The sequence below is a fragment of the Astyanax mexicanus genome, chromosome 10, assembly GCF_023375975.1.
Source record: "Astyanax mexicanus isolate ESR-SI-001 chromosome 10, AstMex3_surface, whole genome shotgun sequence".
NCBI lineage: Eukaryota > Metazoa > Chordata > Actinopteri > Characiformes > Acestrorhamphidae > Astyanax > Astyanax mexicanus.
In genome coordinates this window covers 33,606,839-33,627,244 of record NC_064417.1, presented here as the reverse complement: position 1 = coordinate 33,627,244, position 20,406 = coordinate 33,606,839, and the positions used below count along the sequence as shown (strand labels likewise).

General features: G+C 38.5%; 2 protein-coding genes across 4 annotated transcripts in view; one reads left to right on the top strand and one right to left on the bottom strand.

The window, feature by feature from the left end:
- rnf130 (ring finger protein 130) overlaps positions 1-20,406 on the top strand; it is a 93,103-nt gene that overhangs the window by 10,162 nt on the left and 62,535 nt on the right. The window contains exons 1-2 of one of the 3 annotated variants that reach the window (XM_007245505.4): positions 16,251-16,472; positions 18,492-18,802. In XM_007245505.4, the coding sequence (XP_007245567.3) occupies positions 18,547-18,802 (256 nt within the window). In that variant the 5' untranslated portion in view covers positions 16,251-16,472; positions 18,492-18,546. Of the gene's footprint in view, positions 1-16,250; positions 16,473-18,491; positions 18,803-20,406 lie in introns of those variants that run through there. The other 2 variants (XM_007245504.4, XM_022684026.2) reach the window with 2 other exon arrangements.
- Positions 2,761-10,885, bottom strand: si:ch211-132p1.2 (proteinase-activated receptor 4). The gene is made up of 3 exons (XM_022684027.2): positions 10,582-10,885; positions 7,024-7,286; positions 2,761-5,288 (listed from the first exon to the last, which is right to left on the bottom strand). Exons 1-3 carry the CDS (start codon positions 10,703-10,705, stop codon positions 4,482-4,484), a joined length of 1,194 nt encoding a protein of 397 aa, XP_022539748.2. The 5' UTR covers positions 10,706-10,885; the 3' UTR covers positions 2,761-4,481.

Below are 20,406 nucleotides of genomic sequence, written 5' to 3'. Positions count from 1 at the left end.
CCCAGCCTTATGCGTCTTATAGTCTGAAAAATACGGTATTAGTTCACATGTAAAGATTGGTATCAGATAACCCCTGTATCATTATGTGCATAGTATCGTGCATGAACTTCTGTGTTTTCTCAGTATACTAATTAAACTGTAGTTTCCATAAGTGATGCCCTTATGTTTTCATATCTAGTGAACCTGTTTATGCAGCTGATAAACAAGTCTTTTTAAACAATGACAGCCTTCGCATTTGTATAATCTTTGCATTTATCAATGTTTATTAACTCTACTAAATATAACATACATCACACTTGATTTCACTTGCATTATGAGTTATTTTATAAAGAGCACACCAGCTTTGGAAATGGGTAATTCCATTTGAGCGATCATTTATTAGTTTACACATATAATTTCTGTTACAATACACTTCTGAACAATATTTGGAACAACTTTCACATTCTCTCTGAAAGTTAATACTGTCAAACAACAACACGCTGTTGGCCTTCATGTTTACACATTCCTGTCTGAAATAAACCTTAGCAGATCTCCCCCACTGTTTACCACAGCACAGACTAAACATCGGTCCACATCTGGAGAGAGGGTGGGAACAGTAAACACTGCTGTTGGCTTTAATAATAAAGTTGATGTCCAGTAATGAGTCATTAATACATCTTAATAAAAAAATGTTGTTAGATTTTTTTTTCTGCTCTTTAGAATGTCAAAACAGAGGCTATAAGAAAGCTAGCAAAAGTGGCCCATCAACATCGGGTCCCAGACTCATATCCAGACCACCAGACTTGTTTATACATAGAAACATTTAGGAGACACCAGGACCACATAAATGTCACTTGAATACTGTCAGTACATTTCCCTGGAGAGAGAAAAATAGGTAGCGAATGTGTAAGAATGCTTCAGAGGTTTTTTTTTTTTAGTTTAATCTATACCAAAATAAAACGTACTAGGTAAAAAGAAATAAAAAGAGTCTGAGGGGAATCTGATAAGCTCACGCTGCTGCGGGATGCACCTGCATTTGAAAGGGAGTCAGATTCTGGCAGGGAAGCAAAATTTGCTACAGCACCTGGAAAAGCAACTCACCAAATTGACAAAATGCTGCCATCCAATGCATTGACCCTAAAAGGACCAGTGTTGGGAAGTAACGGATTACATGTAACGGCGTTACGTAATCAGATTACAAATTATGAGTAACTGTAATCCGTTACAGTTACTGCTTCAGTAAATGGTAATCAGATTACAGTTACTCTGCTAAAATAAATGGATTACATTGCGGTACTTTTCTATTTTTGGTCTTCCAATCCAACACTGACAAAACGCAATCACATTCACATAAATCACGACATCAGAATATTCTATGATTCACAACCTCCTGCTCAGAATGTTTTCACTGCAGAAGCGCCCCCTAGCCCGTCGGCGGGCCCGTTCTGACTATGTAAAGTAGAATGCTTATAAGCGTCAAATATTCTAAACACACCGACCAAATAACCGACTCATATTCTTTAGTACTAATTTAACTACCTGCATGCAAATTTACAACCATCTACATGAAACCAGTCGCCAGAAATCGCCAACTGAAAACAGCCTGTTTTTTCACATTGTTTACATGGGGAACACGCCTCCCCAACAAAATAGCCTTATAAAATATTATTAGTATGTAAAATAACATCATATTACATTATAGAAAATTCACTTACTATCACAGCATCCACAATACAGCACTGAATCGCAGATAAAATATCCATAAAGTCCTTTATTCGCCTGCTCACTTCTCCTCACAAACATGCGTTTATTTTCAGCGCAGCTGAAACGTAATATTCTCAAGCTCCTAGCGACCACACAATGTAATATTTTCACGTAAAGTTGTACGTGAATACAAAGCTAAGGATGTCCTCTTCTAGATTCTGTGTTTTTTATTGGTCCACAAACCACTATTTTTCTTGAGTGATCGTCTTTTGAACCAATAACGTGAGCGCTGGATCAATCCAATCCAATCAAATCAGGTCATAGCCTTTCTCCAGCGTCACAAAAGTGATTGACACCTGTTTCAACCAATAGTCCACCCTTAGACGAAAACATTGGTACGTAATTTGCCCTGATTGGTCTCCTAATGGCTGGGGGAGGGGCATGCCTAACCGCTGTCACCAAATTCCCTCTGCTAAACATAAGTGCGCCCACAGCGCGCATACGTGTGATTTTGTTTGTCATTTCATCAAAAAGTATTAATATTACTCTGAAATAGACTTACATTCATTTATTTTATCACAAACAAACAAAAATATTACAAACTCTGGCTGTATAGAGACAGATTTACTGGAGAGGTTTTGAACACTTTGGAGACGCCTGGTGGACACCTAATATAATGCAGTGTAACTCTTCAATGCATTGTGATATAAATTACAAATTTTGTAATTTGTTTGTCAAGACCCTACTGAATCAGGAAATGTAGAGAATGATTGACTATTCATCACCAACATCCATACACACATTGTAAACTCTAAATATAACAGGCGCTTTTTTTTTACATTTTCTTCTGCATTTGATGTTCTCAAATGGAACTTAAATAATGGAAATTAAAGTGTTGAAGTGAATTATTGTTTACTGTTTATGATTACACTGCATTTGACATTTAATAATAAAACATTCAAATTATATTTTGTTTGCATTTGTGAGTTCTTAGAAAAGGAACAGATTGTAATCGCATTAAATCCTATTGGACCGAATTGTATCGTATAAAGACATAATTTGAGGTATCGTACATTGTCGTATCGCTGACTAAAATAATCGTATTGTATCGTATCGTAATGAATCTTGTGATTTACACCCCTAGATAATCCTGGCAAAAAATCCACCTGCAGAAAGTGGCAAACCTGCAAATAGTTAGCTTACAGTTGTTGTTACATTGTTTGGTTTTTAATGATTTTATCATCAATTTATAGAAGTGTTTTATAAAATTGTTTGATTAAATGGTTTCATAAGTATTTTTATAGGGTGATAGAAAAGGCTGTTTTATTTTTATTTTCTATCTATTAACTGGAAGGAAAAATAAAACAATAATATGCAAGATGTGGTTGCTACATTCATTCAGGCTTAAAAAAACGACAATATTGTAAGTAATCCAAAGTAATCAGATTACGTTACTCACTTGAAGTAATGTAACTGATTACGTTACAAATTACATTTTGAGTGATGTAATCAGTAATCTGTAAGGGATTACATTTTAAAAGTAACCTTCCCAACACTGAAAAGGACTCATTGTTAATTTGGAGTTATCACAAAATTAGGGCAAAGAATTGTTCTATATATAAAATGGCTGCAACCAAAAGTATTTAGAATTAGCAGTTACCCTTGTTCCTGTAACGATTCTTATTAACTCATAAGAACAGTTTAGAGCTGCTACACATTTTTGTCAACCTATGTATCCTGTTTATCTTCTTTGGATTCAATACTTCCATTGACGTTCCATTGATTCCATTAATAGTTCTTCCATTGTACAGTAGGATCTGTTGTCTTCATGTTACGTTTTTACCTCTTCCCTGTACACATAAGTTCAGCATGAGTATGTTTTTGTACCTCTTGGCCTCTTGTGAAAGTCCTTAAATGCAAAATAAAAAAATAAAATTTATTTATGCCACTTCATCCCTATCAAACCAATCTGGTAGGACCAGAAATGGCACACTCCGACCACCAAGACTTGCATGTTTATATTTCAAATGTTATCTGGCATCTAAAGGCTTTGTGGAGGTTTGCTGGAATTGAGGTAACAATAGCATTTCACTGTAACACAAAATGGCTACTACCAGAAAACTGTTGGACTAGTAGTTACTTGCAAACAGAGAATATCTTTTGTTTCTTGGTTTTAATGAGAGTTCTCTTTATTGATCGGTAGCATCTGTAGTCCTCAGGTCATGATTTTACTTTCTTTCAACCTCACCAACAAGGTGAATTTTGACCTTGATATTCCTAAGAAGAAAACACCTGTGTCACAGAAGATGATTCAATTTAGAAGGTCCTCAGTTGGTAGGAAAATGTGCCGGTTTGTCAAACATAATTATGATTTTACTTCTTCACTGTCTGAAAGTTCTGTACTCTTTGCTGACCCTGGACAACAAGCTGATTTTTGACCTTGATGTTTCAGAACAGTAGGACACCTGCTTCCCTGAAGATGATTTAGAATGTTATGAGACAAGAAAAGCACCCAATGCACCTGTTGAAGAAGCTGGCAGCCAATCTGATCTTGTAATACACATATAGGGCATCACCTTCAGCACGATTATCATCAGTTAGTAGGAATCTAGAAAAGCTGCATCTTTGGCAAACTCCACCTTCCAGACCACACATATTGGGAAGGAAAGTTCTCCAGCTTTTAAAGAGCATGTAAAGGTTTGGTGTATTTGATTTTTTCCCTATTGTTCCTTGATTTAAAGAAAAGTTCTGATCAGTAGAATCCAGAGTTCTGATCTGTATCATCTGTAGTCCTCAGGTTACAATTTCACATCCTCACTGTCTAAAAGTTCAGTACTCTTGCTGAACTTGGACAACAAGGTGACTTTTGACCTCGACGTTCCTGAAGAGTCGGACACTTGCTTTCCAGAAGTTGATTCAGAAGATTCTGAGACAAGGCACAGCACCCTTCGCGCCTTCTCTCGGAAGTCCTCGGACACGTAGTAGAAAATGAAAGGGTCGATGCAGCTGTTGTATGTGCTGATGGCCAGGCTTATTGCGTAGGGCACATATAAGGCATTACCTATATCCCTATAGCCCCTCAGAAGGTAGGATGCAGAATAGTGAAGCAACAGAAGGACGTTGCTGGGCAAAAAGCAAACCACAAAAACAACAAGAATAAGGATGGTCACTCTCACTGCGTGGGCATATCGGCTGCCGGCAGTCATCAATGTTCGCAGGACAGAGGCGTAGCAGAACACAACCAGCAGCAGTGGCAGCAGGAAGCAGAGGAAGAAGAGGGTGGCGAAGTAAGGCAGGAAGTAGCTCTTCTGCTGGGTTTCGGGATGCGCATCATGGCAGGTTGTAATAGGCAGATTACTTAGGGTGTAACTCTGCTTTGAGGCAAGCAAAGGTCCAGCTGCAACCAACACCATGGCCCAGACCACCAGGCTCATGTACATGGATGTTTTCCGGCTTCGGAAAGTCTTGGCTCCAAATGGGTGCACCAGAGCCACGTAGCGGTCCACTGCGATAAGCATCAGGCAAATTACAGAGCCGTACATGTTCCCATAGAAGATCGAGATGACGAAGCGACAGAAAGGCTCTCCAAAGTTCCAGTCATTTCCCTGGAGGAGATAGGCAATGTCAGCAACAATACAGGATATGAATATGAAAAAGCTGAATGTACTAACACTGGCAGTTCGTTGGAATTTCATGGTTTTCTGAATAAATCTGTTTTAAAATTTGATCTAATTTTCATTTATATCTTGGATATTGACAAATATAATGTTCCAAAGTATATGTCTTAATTGAGCTCATAGTGCTACTAGAAAAAGTATGTGAACCCTTGTGTTAATGACCTTAAAAAAGCTGATTAAAGTCAAGCTTTAGCATACATGGAACTTGGAAGCTAGTTCTCTCTAACCTTTTAAGTTTGCTCCGCACATGAAGGAAAGAATACAAATACATAAGCCATGCTGCACCAAAAAAAGCTTTCAGAGGATCACCGATTAAAAATTGTCGATTTACATCAAGCTAAAAAGGGTTAAATAGTGAAAATTCACCAGTCTACAGTAAGGCAAACAATCTCCAAATAAGGACAGTTTGGGACTTTGCCTACTCTGCTGAGAAGTGGGCTCCCAGTCAAAATTACCCCAAGAGCACAAAGAAAACTCATCAAAGAGGTTGAGGAAACAATTCCAAGTGACAGACAAAAATTTTAAGGCATTATTGGTACAGGCTAACATCTGAATTTACATTGAAAGCACATTGACACACTATTGCTGCAATACATCTGGTATGATATAGGCACTGCACATCACCATGAAAACATTCCAACCAGACCTGCTTTACTGCATTAAGGTTTGGCCAGCTCACAATAATTGAATTCCCCATTGTATCAAGCATCTCCCAGCACTGAGCTGTGGAGCAGTGGAACTGTGTTCTCTGGATGGAGCTGTGGATGTGATGGGTTGAGAACTGAGTATAGTTGAGGTGGATCAGCCAACATACTGACTTTACTGGCTTTTGCTCTAAGCTTACTGGCTAAATGCAATCACATCCTCACAACAATTTTTACTCAACAGGAGAAGGAAAAAGAGCAGGATCAGCTGTTTTTTTAAAGAAACATTAATAAGATAGGTGCTCCTGTACTTTTGTCCAAATAGATATATAGTACATAATTCACTGCCTGAAAAGAGTAACATCTGGTTTGGCATAAACTAAAAAAAAAAATAATATTAGAACAATTCCATGTATTACCAAATGAGTCTGTAAGACGCATTAGTCTGGAATTCACTGAGATCATTTTGTGTAAAATCTCAAGGGTCAAGAACTCAAATTAAATGAGCCTTTAATTTAAGAAAGGCTTTTAGCGCTTTGGCAAAAAAAAAATATTGTTTAACAACAATCATCATTTAAATTCACTGATGGCTGAAATGAGGACACAAATCACCTTATATTAACTTGTGATTAGAGAAACTCTTAATAAGATATAATGGAATTTCAGATTTACATATAAGCTTACACTGTAAATATATTTCTACTGAAACTGAATAGTTGAACAGTTGTATTTGCATTAATTGTCCATTGTTTTAATGTTTATTATACATTTATAGACTTTTAATGGATAAGGATCACCAATGCACCTTATCCCTTATCCTTAGGTACTTGGATAGAGCGCCATCATTCCAGAGAACACAGTTATCACTGTGGTTGTGATCTATTTCAATGGATCTGCCCTGGAAGTTTTATAAACATCTCTAAAATGAAGGCCAGGGATTTGCTAGTACTAAACCAGCTGTTGGAGATATTGTGTCTGATATGGAGAGATAGGCATGATCTCAGTAGAAGATAGCGTACCTGGAAGTGGTAGACGATACGGAAAGGAAGCATCAGCAGCAACAGCAGGTCACAGCAGGTCAGGTTGACCAACAGGATGGTGGATGGAAACTTCTTGGTACGGAAGAGCAACACCCATAATGCTAGCAGGTTAGCAGGGAGACCCACAATGAAGGCAAACAGGTAGAGTAATGGAACCACCAAAACCATGGTGCTAGCCTGGAACACCTTCTTCTGCTCCTCTGGCAGACTGTTGTTAAAATCAAGCGGTAAGCTGCGCCCACCTGAAGAAAAGACATGGAGAAAAGAGAATGCTTATTGATTTGTTTATGGGTATATGTCTTCTATTACAATACATAATTTTATAGACTAATATACACTATTCTAATGTATATGAGTGTTTATGAAGGCGTTTATGAACTAATATCTCCTATTCTAGTGTATAGGAGTGTTTATTAAAGGTTGTTCATGGACTAACGTCTCCTATTCTAGTGTAAAAGAGTGTTTATTGAGGGTGTTTATTGACTAATATCTCCTATTCTAGTGTATAGGAGTGTTTAATGAGGCTGTTCATAGACTAATATCTCATATGCTAGTGTATAAGTGTATTTATGGAGGGTGTTTATGTACCAAAATCTCCTATTCTAGTGCATGGGAGTGTTTATTGAGACTGTTTATTGACTAATATCTCCTATTCTAGTGTAAACGAGTGTTTATTGAGGGTGGTTATGGACTATGAACTATTGTCTATATCATACAGTGCCGTGACAGACGTCAGACAGCTACGAAAGTTCCAGACAGGAAGCCACAAAAATTAATTCAGTCTTTTTTTGATGACACTATTTGAAGCTCGCTTAAAGTTGTTGATGATGCCTGGAAACAAATGACTGCAAACAGGAACTGTGTTAGACACAGGGTGTAATAATCATAGGTAAGTAGTTCTAAGATAACATAAATGCTTACTTAGTATGTTTAGATCAAATTTGTAACCTTCTTTTTTATTATAATAAATATATATTTTTTACATTGTAACATACTTTTTAAAAATGTTCCATGGTTATTATTTTTGGTGTGGTCAATGGAAAGTTGTATTTTTTGTATGTTTTGACAGCGACGCTGCCAGGTGCAATGGTGATCATGATCTTGACTTGTATTGAAGGGTCTTATATGCAGTTGAGTATTAGTTGAGTATTATTTAATATACACTTTCTTCAGTGGTAAATTGATCTTCCTTTTGGCTGTGTTTTTTCACGTGTTTTCACATGAGTTGACTCTGTTCTGAAAGACACATGTGTTCCCAATTTTTCCAGAGGCACTCCCCACATTCCTGGTGCCTGCAGATTTCCTGCTTCAACTCAGTTCACCAACCAGGTCTAATCCCTTACCCCAGTTTATACTCACACTGTCTGTCTTCATTCAGCAAACTGGCAGTGCTTACTTTCCCACATGATTAAGCAACTTACTGCCTGTACCAGTGAGTCATGAAGACACATGAGCTTTAACCCTTTAAACTCTTTAAAATAGCTGCACCCAGTAGGAAGTGAGGGATTTTAATGCTGTTCAGAAGGAAGAGAAAAGTTACTAAGAGCAAAAATTAAATAAAACTGATTTAAACTGATATGGGTAATATTTATTGAGCTACACATACAGAAGTAGTGTGTAACGCGCATGTTTAATGCAGCAACATGCCAGGTGTCTCAGCACAGAGTTGTAGAGGTTCCTAATGGATTTCTCTCATATCCATCCCATTCAACTTATTCCACAATATTCTCGAACACAGTTCCTACAGATTTTGTGATGGGGTGGAGTGTTGATAGAGCATCCAATAGCATTTCACACCTTTTTGAATAAGTGTAATTAATTAATTTAGGTCTTGTGATGCAGACATGTCACACTATCTGTGTTTTCCACCCCTACTGTAAAATCGGCAGGAACTGTGAGAAAACATTGAAGCTGTGGCCAGGCAGTTAAACATTACATATATTTTTTTATCCCATTTTCTCCTCAATTTACACAGCCAATTACTCAACCCACCCACTAAGACTCCCCCTTTCACTAGTGATGCCCCAACACATTTCACAGGAGAGTGAAGACTAGCACATGCCTCCTCTGATACATGTAAAGCCAGCCACCGCCTCTCCCACCTCACAGCACATTCGGAAGAAAAACTGAGCAACTCGGTTCCGATACATCAGCTCACAGATGCCTTGTGCTGATCCACGTCACCCTTTTGTAGTGATGTGGGGAGAGAGCGCCATCTACCCACCCAGAGAGAGCAAGGCCAACTGTGCTCTCTCAGGACTCCGGTAGCTGATGGTAAGCTACATGAACAGGATTCGAACTGATCATCGAACTGATCATGAGATCTCCTGATCATAGTGGTAGCGCTTAGCCCGCTGGACTACTCAAAGCCCCACAAACATTCCATTAAATAAAACTGAATACACTGGGGAGGAAAGTCCTTATGGGAAAGACTACACAGTATTGGTGAGTGTGGGTTTGGGAGGCTGAATTATCTGTTCAGTGTGCATATAAGGTAAAATCTGCCTAAATCAAGTAAGTTCAAAGTGTTGCTCCAAACTGCAACAACGCAGTGACAGTGGATCAAAACCAGGAGAGCTGAATCATGCTTCTCGACCCCTATGAATAAACACTGCAAAACTACACTGCCAAAGATTACCCCTGAGGTCAAGCTGTATTTTAACTTAGAGATTAAACTTGAAAAATCAAACACTTTAAAACTTACTTTTTAATCATTTGAGGCTCAGTTTAAACATAGAAAATTAGAATAATACTATTTATTTTTTCATTTGTCATAGTTAATAAAGTTTTTACAGTTTTCTAACAGTTTATATTGGACTGCCTATTCATCTCCAGAAATATGGTTATGTCAGTTATCAAAGCACTTATGTTGATGTTATGTAACATTATTAACAATGTCCTACAGCAAAATATTTCCAAACCATTTACACCTTACATAACTTCATGTGAAGCCTCTTTAACCCTTTAAATGGCTGCTCACGTAGTGTACAGAACTGTTGGTTCTGTGTACTGTACACTGTTAAAATTATTCTTCTAAAAACATTTTTTAAAGGTTCCTTTAAGTTGTTAAAATTGTTTGATCCTTGAGGAACATTTAGAGGTTCTTCAATTTGAAAATGTGAAGGAGGAACCCTTTGAATTGCTTTAAGCAACCATCAGGAAAAAATATTGTTCTAAAACATTTTTTTAAAGGTTTAATACCTTTCCAGAACAGAACATTAAAAGAACATTTAGCAACTAAATACAAAACTGATGTTGCAGTAATGTTATTATAAAATAATTATAAAATAATAAAATAAATAAATACAAAATATACGTTCTAAGAACATTCATAAAACTAGATTGACACTTTATTAACTTTAATTGTAACTTTTAAAAAAACCTCTAATGCAAAGATAGGTTAGCTGGATTAAGGGTTTCCTCCTATACACTTTCAAACTGAAGAACCTTTAAAGGTTCCTTAGAACAGTGTACATTTTCAGTCCAATGCATTAAGCTAGTCCATGTCCTATTCTGGGATGAGCTGAAGACACTTACGGGCAGGTCCACCGGTGAAGTTTCTTGAAGCCTGAGATGAGGCCGTGCAGAGCGAGAGGAGAACCAGGAGAAGAACCAGGAGATTAGGACGAACAGATAGAGCAGTTCTGCTGAGAGAGAGCATCTCTGAAGTTCTAGAGAACGGGTCAGGGTTCCTGAAGGCTGAAGTCCAGTGCAATTTTCAGAAGGTCCGCTGAGAAACGTGAAACCTGTTTGATTTCCAGTCCTCTTATTCTGCTTTCAGGTCTGCTTCTGGAGTTTCAATGTGTGTGTGTGTATGTGTGTGTGCACTTTCGCATGCCTTCTCTCCGCCCTGCTTCCTTTCAGGGTATGAAACATGCAGTGTGTGTGTGTGTGTCTTTATCTAGTTTAATGGCACTATATTAGCCATTTTTGTATAGTATATATACAGCCATGGAAAAAATATTAGACCACTTAATACCAAATTGAAAACCTCTGGAATATAATCAAAAGGAAGATGGATGATCACAAGCCATCAAACCAAGCTGACCTGCTTGAATTATTGCACCAGGAGTGGCATAAAATTATCCAAAAGCAGTGTGTAAGACTGATGGAAGAGAACATGCTATTTTCTGCAAATAAATGCAATATTTACAAATATATTTACAAATATATAAATTACAATATTTTTATTTGGAATTTGGGAGAAATGTCCGTAATTTATAGAATAAAACAACAATGGTAATTTTACTGAAACATATATATATATATATATATATATAAATGATAAACAGAGTGATAAGAAACCTTAGGGACACTAACAGCTCAATGATATGTGCAGAACATCCTGTGGCCACATGTGTTGCCTCTCATGACAGGGTTTTCAACTGCTTATCCAAACACAGCAAATGTTTCCCAGGAATGTCCTTGTTCTGTCCCCTCTACAGATTTATCACCAATCAAGGATTTATGGGAGGAGCTGGGATGGCAGCTCCAGCAACCTATGAGTGTAGAGTAGGATCTACAGGCCCAGCTGCAACATCTGTTTATAAATGTGCTGCAGGATGTCATATGGAACCTGTATATCTTCATGGCCAACTGTATCTCATCTTGTATCCAGGCTACAGGCTCCAACAGTGTACTATAGGCTCTTTTCATTTGTACAGTTGTCCTCAATAAACTATCCTCTTATTATAATACTGTAATTTCTCTAATATATCATCATTACATTTCAATATATAAGTTGATGTGTGCGTATGCACTTTAATCAAAAATAGTTTAGAACACCAACTTACTTGTACTAGAAATATTCAGAATGTGCACCTCTGTAACCTAATAAATTATGGCAAAAAATTCCGCACACACACATACACACACATAACTGTGCTGTTCTGTGTGAATCAGGAAAAGGTAAATACGGCAGTTGTTAGCACAGTAAGAGAGTGTTGGTGGAAGGAAGTAGCTCATTAGGGTTATTTATTGCTAGTCGTCTATGAGGAAGTGAGACTGCACCCCTGGCGGGGGTGTTGATGGTCAGGGTAATGGAAGTGTGAAGCTGTGGTCATTTCCACTGGTCAGATCAGCTTTTCCACACATTAAAAAACATATCTAGAAGTGCTAATCATGTGTTCTCTGACACTGTGTTACACCGTTATTAATACATTTGGACTATACTATACTACGTAATGAATTATCGTATTTTTCCTACTATGAAGCGCACTTAATACCCTTTCATTTTGGCAACAATTATCAGTGCGCCTTATAATCCGGTGTGCTTTATGTATGAATTATACCAGTCATGTTATAAGGAGCAGTAAAGCCACTCCACTGAAGGATAGTGTTAAACAGGAGTTTCAGTGAAGTTTCACCAGCAGCTGGAGCAGAATTAGCATTAGGCGCTAATCACAGCGCTAGTTCTTTTGTTCTTCAGAGGTGAGTGTATCGGACTGTAGCTTGCGTGTTTACCGTGTTAAACCAAGCAATGCGGAACACACAGGGTCCCTCAGTGTGGCACTGTCGGGAGGCATTTACCAGCGCTAAGCACTACTGCTAATCGTGGCTAGTGCTGCTACTAACTAGGCTAAAATACTGTAAATCTAAGCTTACTATAAGTAAATTTACTCACCCAAATAAACTGTTTTCAGGAGAGAAATCTGTGAGATTAATATCCAGTGCTCGTTTAACTGAGAAAGAATTGTTTTTATTTCTTAAGAATTACATTTTTGTTTACTTAGGTGCCCCCATCGGCAAGACCAGCTGAATTAGAAGGAAAACATGGCAACACCCGTATTCCTTACTATTGTCGCTTAAAATGTGCCTTATATAATCCGGTGCGCCTTGTGTATGAAAATAGACAAGAAAATATAGAACACATATATAATAATAGTTAATTATTAATATATAATAATAGCTGATTCTCATTTACACTTTCTTCAGCATTTTAAGTAGTTATAAAAGTGGACTTGTCATAAGTTGTTCCTCACAAGAAAAGTATGGTTCTATTTATTATATTATAAAAATTATGCCTAATTATGCCTTCAATTATATTCTGTCAGTATTGTTTACCTAAAGATAAAAGTCAAAATATTTAATATGTTTAAAAAGACAAATGATTTCAATAGGTGTCCTATTTCTTTATTTGATTGTATGTTATCTATATCTAGATAAATAGTTCTTAAACCTTTTATAACACACCACAAATTATCTAAATTAAAATGTCCAATTGCCAATTATTTATCCTCTGTTACAAACAGTGAGATGTTGCAGTGATGTAATGTAGATAAATTATTTGGCTATTAATCCTAATGCAGGCCCTACAAGACATTGATGATTTACCAGAGTTACATTGTACAGATTTTAAAAGTGATTATAAAAGTGATTTTAACCAATATTTTTGTGTATGCAACACATTGTCTGAGGTCACCAAAATGGAGATTCACACTTTTTGAGTGACGGTGATGATATGCATTCTTTGGCAGGAGGAAAAATGGGTAAAAACACCACTACACACAAAGCAAAGCCATCACCATTTCAAAGAACAAAGAACTTCAACAGCAACAGGCCAGAACTGGAAATATTAAGTGGCCAGCGCCCTCTAACGGCTCTTTGCTGAATTATTTGTGTCCCCATTTATTTAATCCTTAAAAATCTAGAGTTATGCCTGTGATTTATATTTACTAAGAAATTATTTTTTGCTTTAGTTTTGTTGAGCAGGATATTCTGTCTTAGTTTGTAGTTTAATATGCATTTTATTTTGTTTGGTTTGTTGTTTTAGGAATTACAAAAAAAATAAATTAACCCTCACCATAATGATATAAACTGTGGAAACTTGATCCATCAAATAGCTTCCATCTTTATTCAATGTGTGTGATATCTGTAAAAACATTAAACCATGGATCATGGACACGTTGGGTGTGTTTGAGTTTTGTTCATTATCCAAAAATGTTTGTCTACACTTTGAGCAACTTTAAGCGGTGAACCTTGTTATGAGGTGCATTATTAAACACATTCTGTCACACACACACATTACAAAACCTTTTTTATAAATCAAATTATAGAAAATCTTTTTTCATAAATGTTCACAAGCAAAAAACACTTACCCATACAGTCACATACGTGCTCCCATTATTCTTTGCTGTGCCTGTGATTTATATTTAGTATTTGTATTTTGTTAACAAGAATGGAAATGTAGCTGTAGTCTTGTTTAGCATGTTTTGCTGTTTTATTATTCGATTTGTTGTTTTTGGAATTAAAAAAATAATAATTAAGCCCTCACCATCATGATGTCAACTATGGAATCTTGGTGCCTTAAATAGCCCCTGTCTTCTATTAAAACACGTTAGGTACTGAAATTAGTCAATAGAAATGTTAAATGTTATCATCTGATTATAAATGATATCTGAATATATTTTTGTTGAGTATTTTTGTTTCTTTACAAAACGTGTCCAGATATTAATTTGTGTTGCAACTGCAGTTTTTTTTCCATTGTATCGTTCTGAAGAAAAATAAAAAAACGCTTGACAGTTTACTGTACAAGAACGTATTTTCACAGCGAATAAACACGTGGTTGGTGTGGTGCAGTGGATGAGACCACCATTCTGTTGGTTTTCTGTAAAATCTATAGGATTAATTGCACACAATGACCACTAGATGTCAGGCTTCTCTTTCCTTTACTGCAGAGTTAGTACACGACCTGACTGAGACCACCCTGTCATTTCGAGAAGGAAAATAATAACGTGACAAATTCGATGTGTTCGTAGAATATATGCATGTATGTGAATGTATCTGTACATGCTCTGCATGCCACCACACTGGATATGAAATGAAACAAATGATGTGCAATCGAAGTTTCAAGTTTAATTAAAGGGTAAAAAATGATCAAATAATCATGTGAAGTGTTTAGGAATTTCAGACATTATTTTACAAAGCTTCCTCATTTCTAGTGTGCAGTAAACCTAATAAAAAGCTTCCTTAAAATAACTATGCTGCCTGGTGTGGATCTTTTCTTTTCACATGCCACAATACTTCTGCTGGACTGTGAAATAAATGTGATATTCCAAGATGATAATTTCAAGATTCATCGGGCTGGAATTGTGAAAGGGTGGTTCAGGAAGCATGAGATCATTATTTTTACACATGGATTGTTCACCACAGAGTCCAGATCTTAACCCCATTGAGAATATTTGGGATGTGTTGGAGAAGGCTTTGTGCAGTGGTCAGACTCTACCTTTATCAATGCTGCAAGATCTTGGTGAAAAATGAATGCAACACTGGATTGAAATAAATCTTGTGACATTGCAGAAGCTTATCGAAACAATGCCAAAGTGAATGCGTGCTGCAATCAAAGCTAAAGGCGGTGCAAATATTAAAGTGTGTAACCTTTATGTTCTAGTCCATATTATTTCTAATAATTTAAGAAATGAGGGTCAGTTAGGTTCTGAGTGATCCACGGGCTAAGCACTGCCACTATGAGCAGGAGACTGCCAGTTCGAATCCTGTTTATGTAGCTTGCCACCGGCTACCGGAGTCTTGAGAGAGCGCAATTGGTAGGCAATTGGTTGAGTAGGTGGCGCTCTCTCCCCACATCACTCTAAAGGGTGATGTCAATCATCACAAGGCATTTGTGAGCAAATATGCTGACTTCACATGTATCGGAGGGGGCATGTGCTAGTCTTCAACCTCCTGGTATTGGGGCATCACTATTGATAGGGGGGGTCCTAATGAGTGGGTTGCGTATTTGGATGTGTAAATTGGGGAGGAAATAAAAAATAAAATGTATATTAAAAAAAAAAAGAAATGAAGGTCAGTCAATCAAAAAAACGTTGAAAGCATCCTCAAGTGCAGTCACAAAGACCATAAAAAATGTTATGATGAAACTGGCCCTTATCTGGACCACTCCAAAAAAGGAAGGCCAAGAGTTTCCTCTGTTGCACAGGATAAATTCAGGAGAGTTCACACTTTAAAGGTTAACTTTATGATTCCTTATGTTTTCCTTCATAGTCTGTATGACTTAATCATTCATTTACAGTGTAGTAAATACATATAACAACACTGAATGTTTTTTATTAAGAATGGCGGGTCCAAACATTTGACTGGTACTGTATACAGTGTGTATACAGCGCGTATGTGTCGCTAGGGGCGCTGTGTTGGTCTGGGGGGCTGTTTACTGCAGGAGGAGGAAAAGGCAGTGAGCACATCCTCCCCTCCGACACACACACACGCGCACACATATACGCGCTCGCGCGCGCAGACGGAGACAGAGACGGGGAGAAAGACAGTGAGCGCGAGCGAGCGAGCCAGCCAGCCAGCGAGCGTGTGTGTGTGCGTGCGCGCGCTCGCGGTAAACGGGCCTCGGCTTCACTCGGACATTATACACACACGCACGCGGACAGAGGAGCGGCAAGCGGATGACCGGTACCCCACCGCGACAGGTAAGACCACCAGCAACAGCGCGCGCACACATACACACACCCTTCTCTTTTTCTCCTTGTGTGTGTGTGTATATAATATGTGTGTGTATGCGCGCGCCAGCCAGGGTATTGTTTGTGTGCCTGTGCGTCCGTGCTGTATGTTCGCGTGCCAGTGCGTGTGTGTATGCGCGTGCATGTGTGTGTACATGTATGATGTATGTTCGCGCATATGTGTGGGCATTGTGTGTGTGTGTGTGTGTGCGCGCGCGTACGTGTGTGTCTGTGTGTGAGAGAGAGCATCCTCATATCAATACGTTAACACACACGCGCTGTAGACCTGCTGCTTTGTTCACGTGCGTATTAGGCCTATTATGATATTATTTATTTATTTTTAAATATTACAGTCCTAATGTTAAATATCAGTACTCCCTGATAAGCATTGTTGTACAAACATAGCTATTTATTGTTCATTGTCATTTTTGTTTGGTTTCCTGTAGGTGTGTAAAATTTATTGATCTGAGGGTCACAACCAGATCAATTTTAGACTGTTAAAATCAATATAATGGATTGTAATTGGATTTAGTACAGGATGCACATAGAAAGAGCTGAATTACCCACCTGCAGCAGTTGGAGCAGCAGGACATAACTTGACATCACACATGGCTGGAGGCAGAGCGAGGTAGAGTGTGGTAAAGTAAGACAGAGGGAGGTTGAGCAAGGTAGATTAAGACAGAGTGTGAAAGAGCAAGGTAGAGTAAAGTACAGTAGTGTGAGGTAGAATGTGTAAGAGTAAGGTAGAGGGAGGTCAATTTAGGTAAAATGAGAGTGTGAGGTAAAGTAAGAAAGTCAGGTAGAGTATGGTTGAGTGAGATACAATGAGGTAACGTGTGATAGAGCGAGGTAAAGTAAAGTAGATTATGTTAGTGTGAGGTAGAATGAGAGTTCAAGGTTGAGTGTGGTAGTTTAAGGCAGACTAAAGTAAGGCAAAGTGAGATAGACATAAGTAGAGCAAGGAAGTGAGGTAGAGAAAGGTAGGGGGAGATGGAGTACGGTTGAGCGAGGCACAGAACGTGTGAGGTAGAATATGGAGAGGAAGGTAAAGTGAGGTAGAATGAGATTGTGAGGTTGAGTTTGGTAGTGTGAGGCACAATAGAGTTAGACAGAGTGAGATAGATATAAGTAGAGTCAGGTAAATTAAGGAAGTCAGGTAGAGTATGGTTGCGTGAGATGCTGTAAGGTAACGTGTGATAGAGCGAGGTAGAGTAGAGTTTGTTAGTGTGAGGTAGAATGTAGGGAGGGAGGTAAAGTGAGGTAGAAGGAGAGTGCAAGGTTGAGTGTGGTAGTGTGAGGCAGAATAGAGAAAGGAAAAGTGAGGTAGAACGCGAGTATGGGTTTAAGTGTGGTAGTGTGAGGCAGAATAGAGTTAGACAGAGTGAGATTTGTATAAGTAGAGTAAGGTAGAGCGATGTAGGTGGAGGTTGAGTGAGGTAGAAGTGGAGTGTGGTTGAGCGAGGTAGAACAAGTTAGTGTGAGTAATGAGAGTGTGAGGTTTAGTGTGGTAGTGTGAGGCAGAATAGAGTGAGACAGAAATATGAACTTTTGTTTGATTCAGGAGCAGTTAAAACAGAAGTGGGTTAGCTTCAATGCTAACTGTTTTTTTTTCTGAGCTGGATTACTCGCTGATCATTGATGATGGGTTGATGGCTTTGCACTGATTAAATCTCACTATTTTGTTTAAGTTGAAACGGAATTGAATTTTGGTGCATAATTAGGTTTCCAAGGACACTGAGTCATGTTTGAATCATGACTCAAAATTGAATCACGTTAAAGTTGGACGTTTATGATGCCTTAAGTCTACTCAAGTCATATACATTTGAGATTTGATTTGAAATGATTCCTGTATTTGAATCGTAGTGAATCAGAGGTTCAGCTCGCTGATTGGCAGTTCTCTGAGTAGCGTTTCTGTATAAACCTGATCCCCCGCTGCACTTCCATTCAGTAGCTGTTTGTTTATTGTTTGTGTTCGTGTTTGTTTGTTAGCTCTCCCTGCGGCTTGTGAGCGTGAGGGCAGCATGAGACTGCCCGTGCTGCCGTGATGAGCGTCAGACGAGAGATGACCCGCTCCGGCCTCTTCCTGTTCCTCCTGTGTGCGCTGCCTGGCGCCCTGGCCGCCACGGAAAAGAGCGTGGGCAGTAAGGAGGAGTACTACAGCGCCACGGTAAACGCCACCGTGCTGGACAGCAGAGGCAACCCAAAGCGGCTGATATCCAAAGACGACGGGCGGTACGGGCAGAACTCGCCAAAGGTCGAGGCCAAAGGAATCGTCCTGACGCCGGTAGCCATTAACGGGGGTGAGTGTCCTAATCACTGGATAAGGGCTGAGGGTGGTTAAAGTGATAGTTTGGGGGCATGCAGTGCAACTCGCAACTAGATAGTGGGTTAATATTTTAACCCTCTAGTACATTTTAATTCTTTAAATCTGTGTAATGAATTATTGTTAGAACAGTGTGTTTCATAAAAACATGATACACTTGGCTGTAAAGTGTTAGGGATAAGCCTAGACATGGCTGCTGGTCATAACAGCATGTCTTGTTACTTTGATCTATATACAATGAAGGTTACTTTTAACAGTGAGAGATAGAATATCAAAAATAAAATCCAGAAAAATCACATTGTATAAATTATATACATTTATTTGCGTTTTGCAGACAGAAATAAGTATTTGATCCCTCTGGCAGACAACACTTAATACTTGGTGGAAAAACCCTTGTTGAGAAGCACAGCGTTTTTAGACATTTTTTTAGATAGAAAGAAGATCTGTGCGCATATCAGGAGAAATTTTGTTACACTCCTCTTTGCAGATCATCTCTAAATCGTTAAGATTTTGCGACTTGGCAACTCAGAGCTTCAGTTCCCTCCATAGGTTTTCTGTGGGATTAAGGTCTGGAGACTGGCTAGGCCACTCCATGACCTTAATGTGCTTGATTTTGAGCCACTCATTTGTTGCCCTGGCTATTTGTTTGGGTCATTGTCGTGCTGGAAGACCCAGCCACGACCCAGTTTTATTGTCCTGGTGGAGGGAAGAAGGTTGTCACTCAGGATTTTATGGTACATGGCTTCATCCATTCTCCCATTGATAAGGTGTAGTAGCCCTATGTTCTTTCCAGAGAAACACCCCAACACATAATATTTCCACCTCCATGCTTGACAGTGGGGACAGTGTTCTTTGGGTCATATTTAGCATTTCTCTTCCTCCAAACACGGCAAGTTGAGTTATTGCCAAAGAGCTTAATTTTTGTCTCATCTGACCACAGCACCTTCTCCCAGTCACTCTCAGAATCATCCAGGTGTTCATTGACAAACATCCAACAGACCTGCGCATGTGCCTTCTTGAGCACTGCAGAATTTTAATCCATTACAGCGTAATGTGTTACCAATGGTTTTCTTGGTGACTGTGGACCCAGCTGCCTTGAGATCATTAGTTCTCTCCGTGTAGTTTTAGGCTGATCTCTCACCTTCCGCATGATCTAGGATACCATTCGAGGTGATATTTGTATTTTTTGCCATTTTCTTACTATTGCACCAACTCTAGCACCTTTCGTAGTCCCTTCCAGCCTTGTTCAGGTCTATGATCTTGTCCCTGACATCATTAGAAAGCTCTTTGGTCTTGCCCATGTTTTAGAGGTTACAGACTGACTGAAAAATTGAGTCTTTGGACAGGAGTCTTTTATACAGGTGACAGTTTAAGACAGCTGTCTTAAGGTAATGAGTTAATTAGGAGTGACTACCTGGTCTGTAAGTGACAGAACTCTTAATGGTTGGTAGGGGATTAAATACATATTTGTGTATGCAAACAGATGTACAGTTTATAGTTAATACAATATGATTTTCTGGATTTTATTTTTGATATTCTATTTTTCACTGTTAAAATTTACCTACCCTTAATCTTATAGAC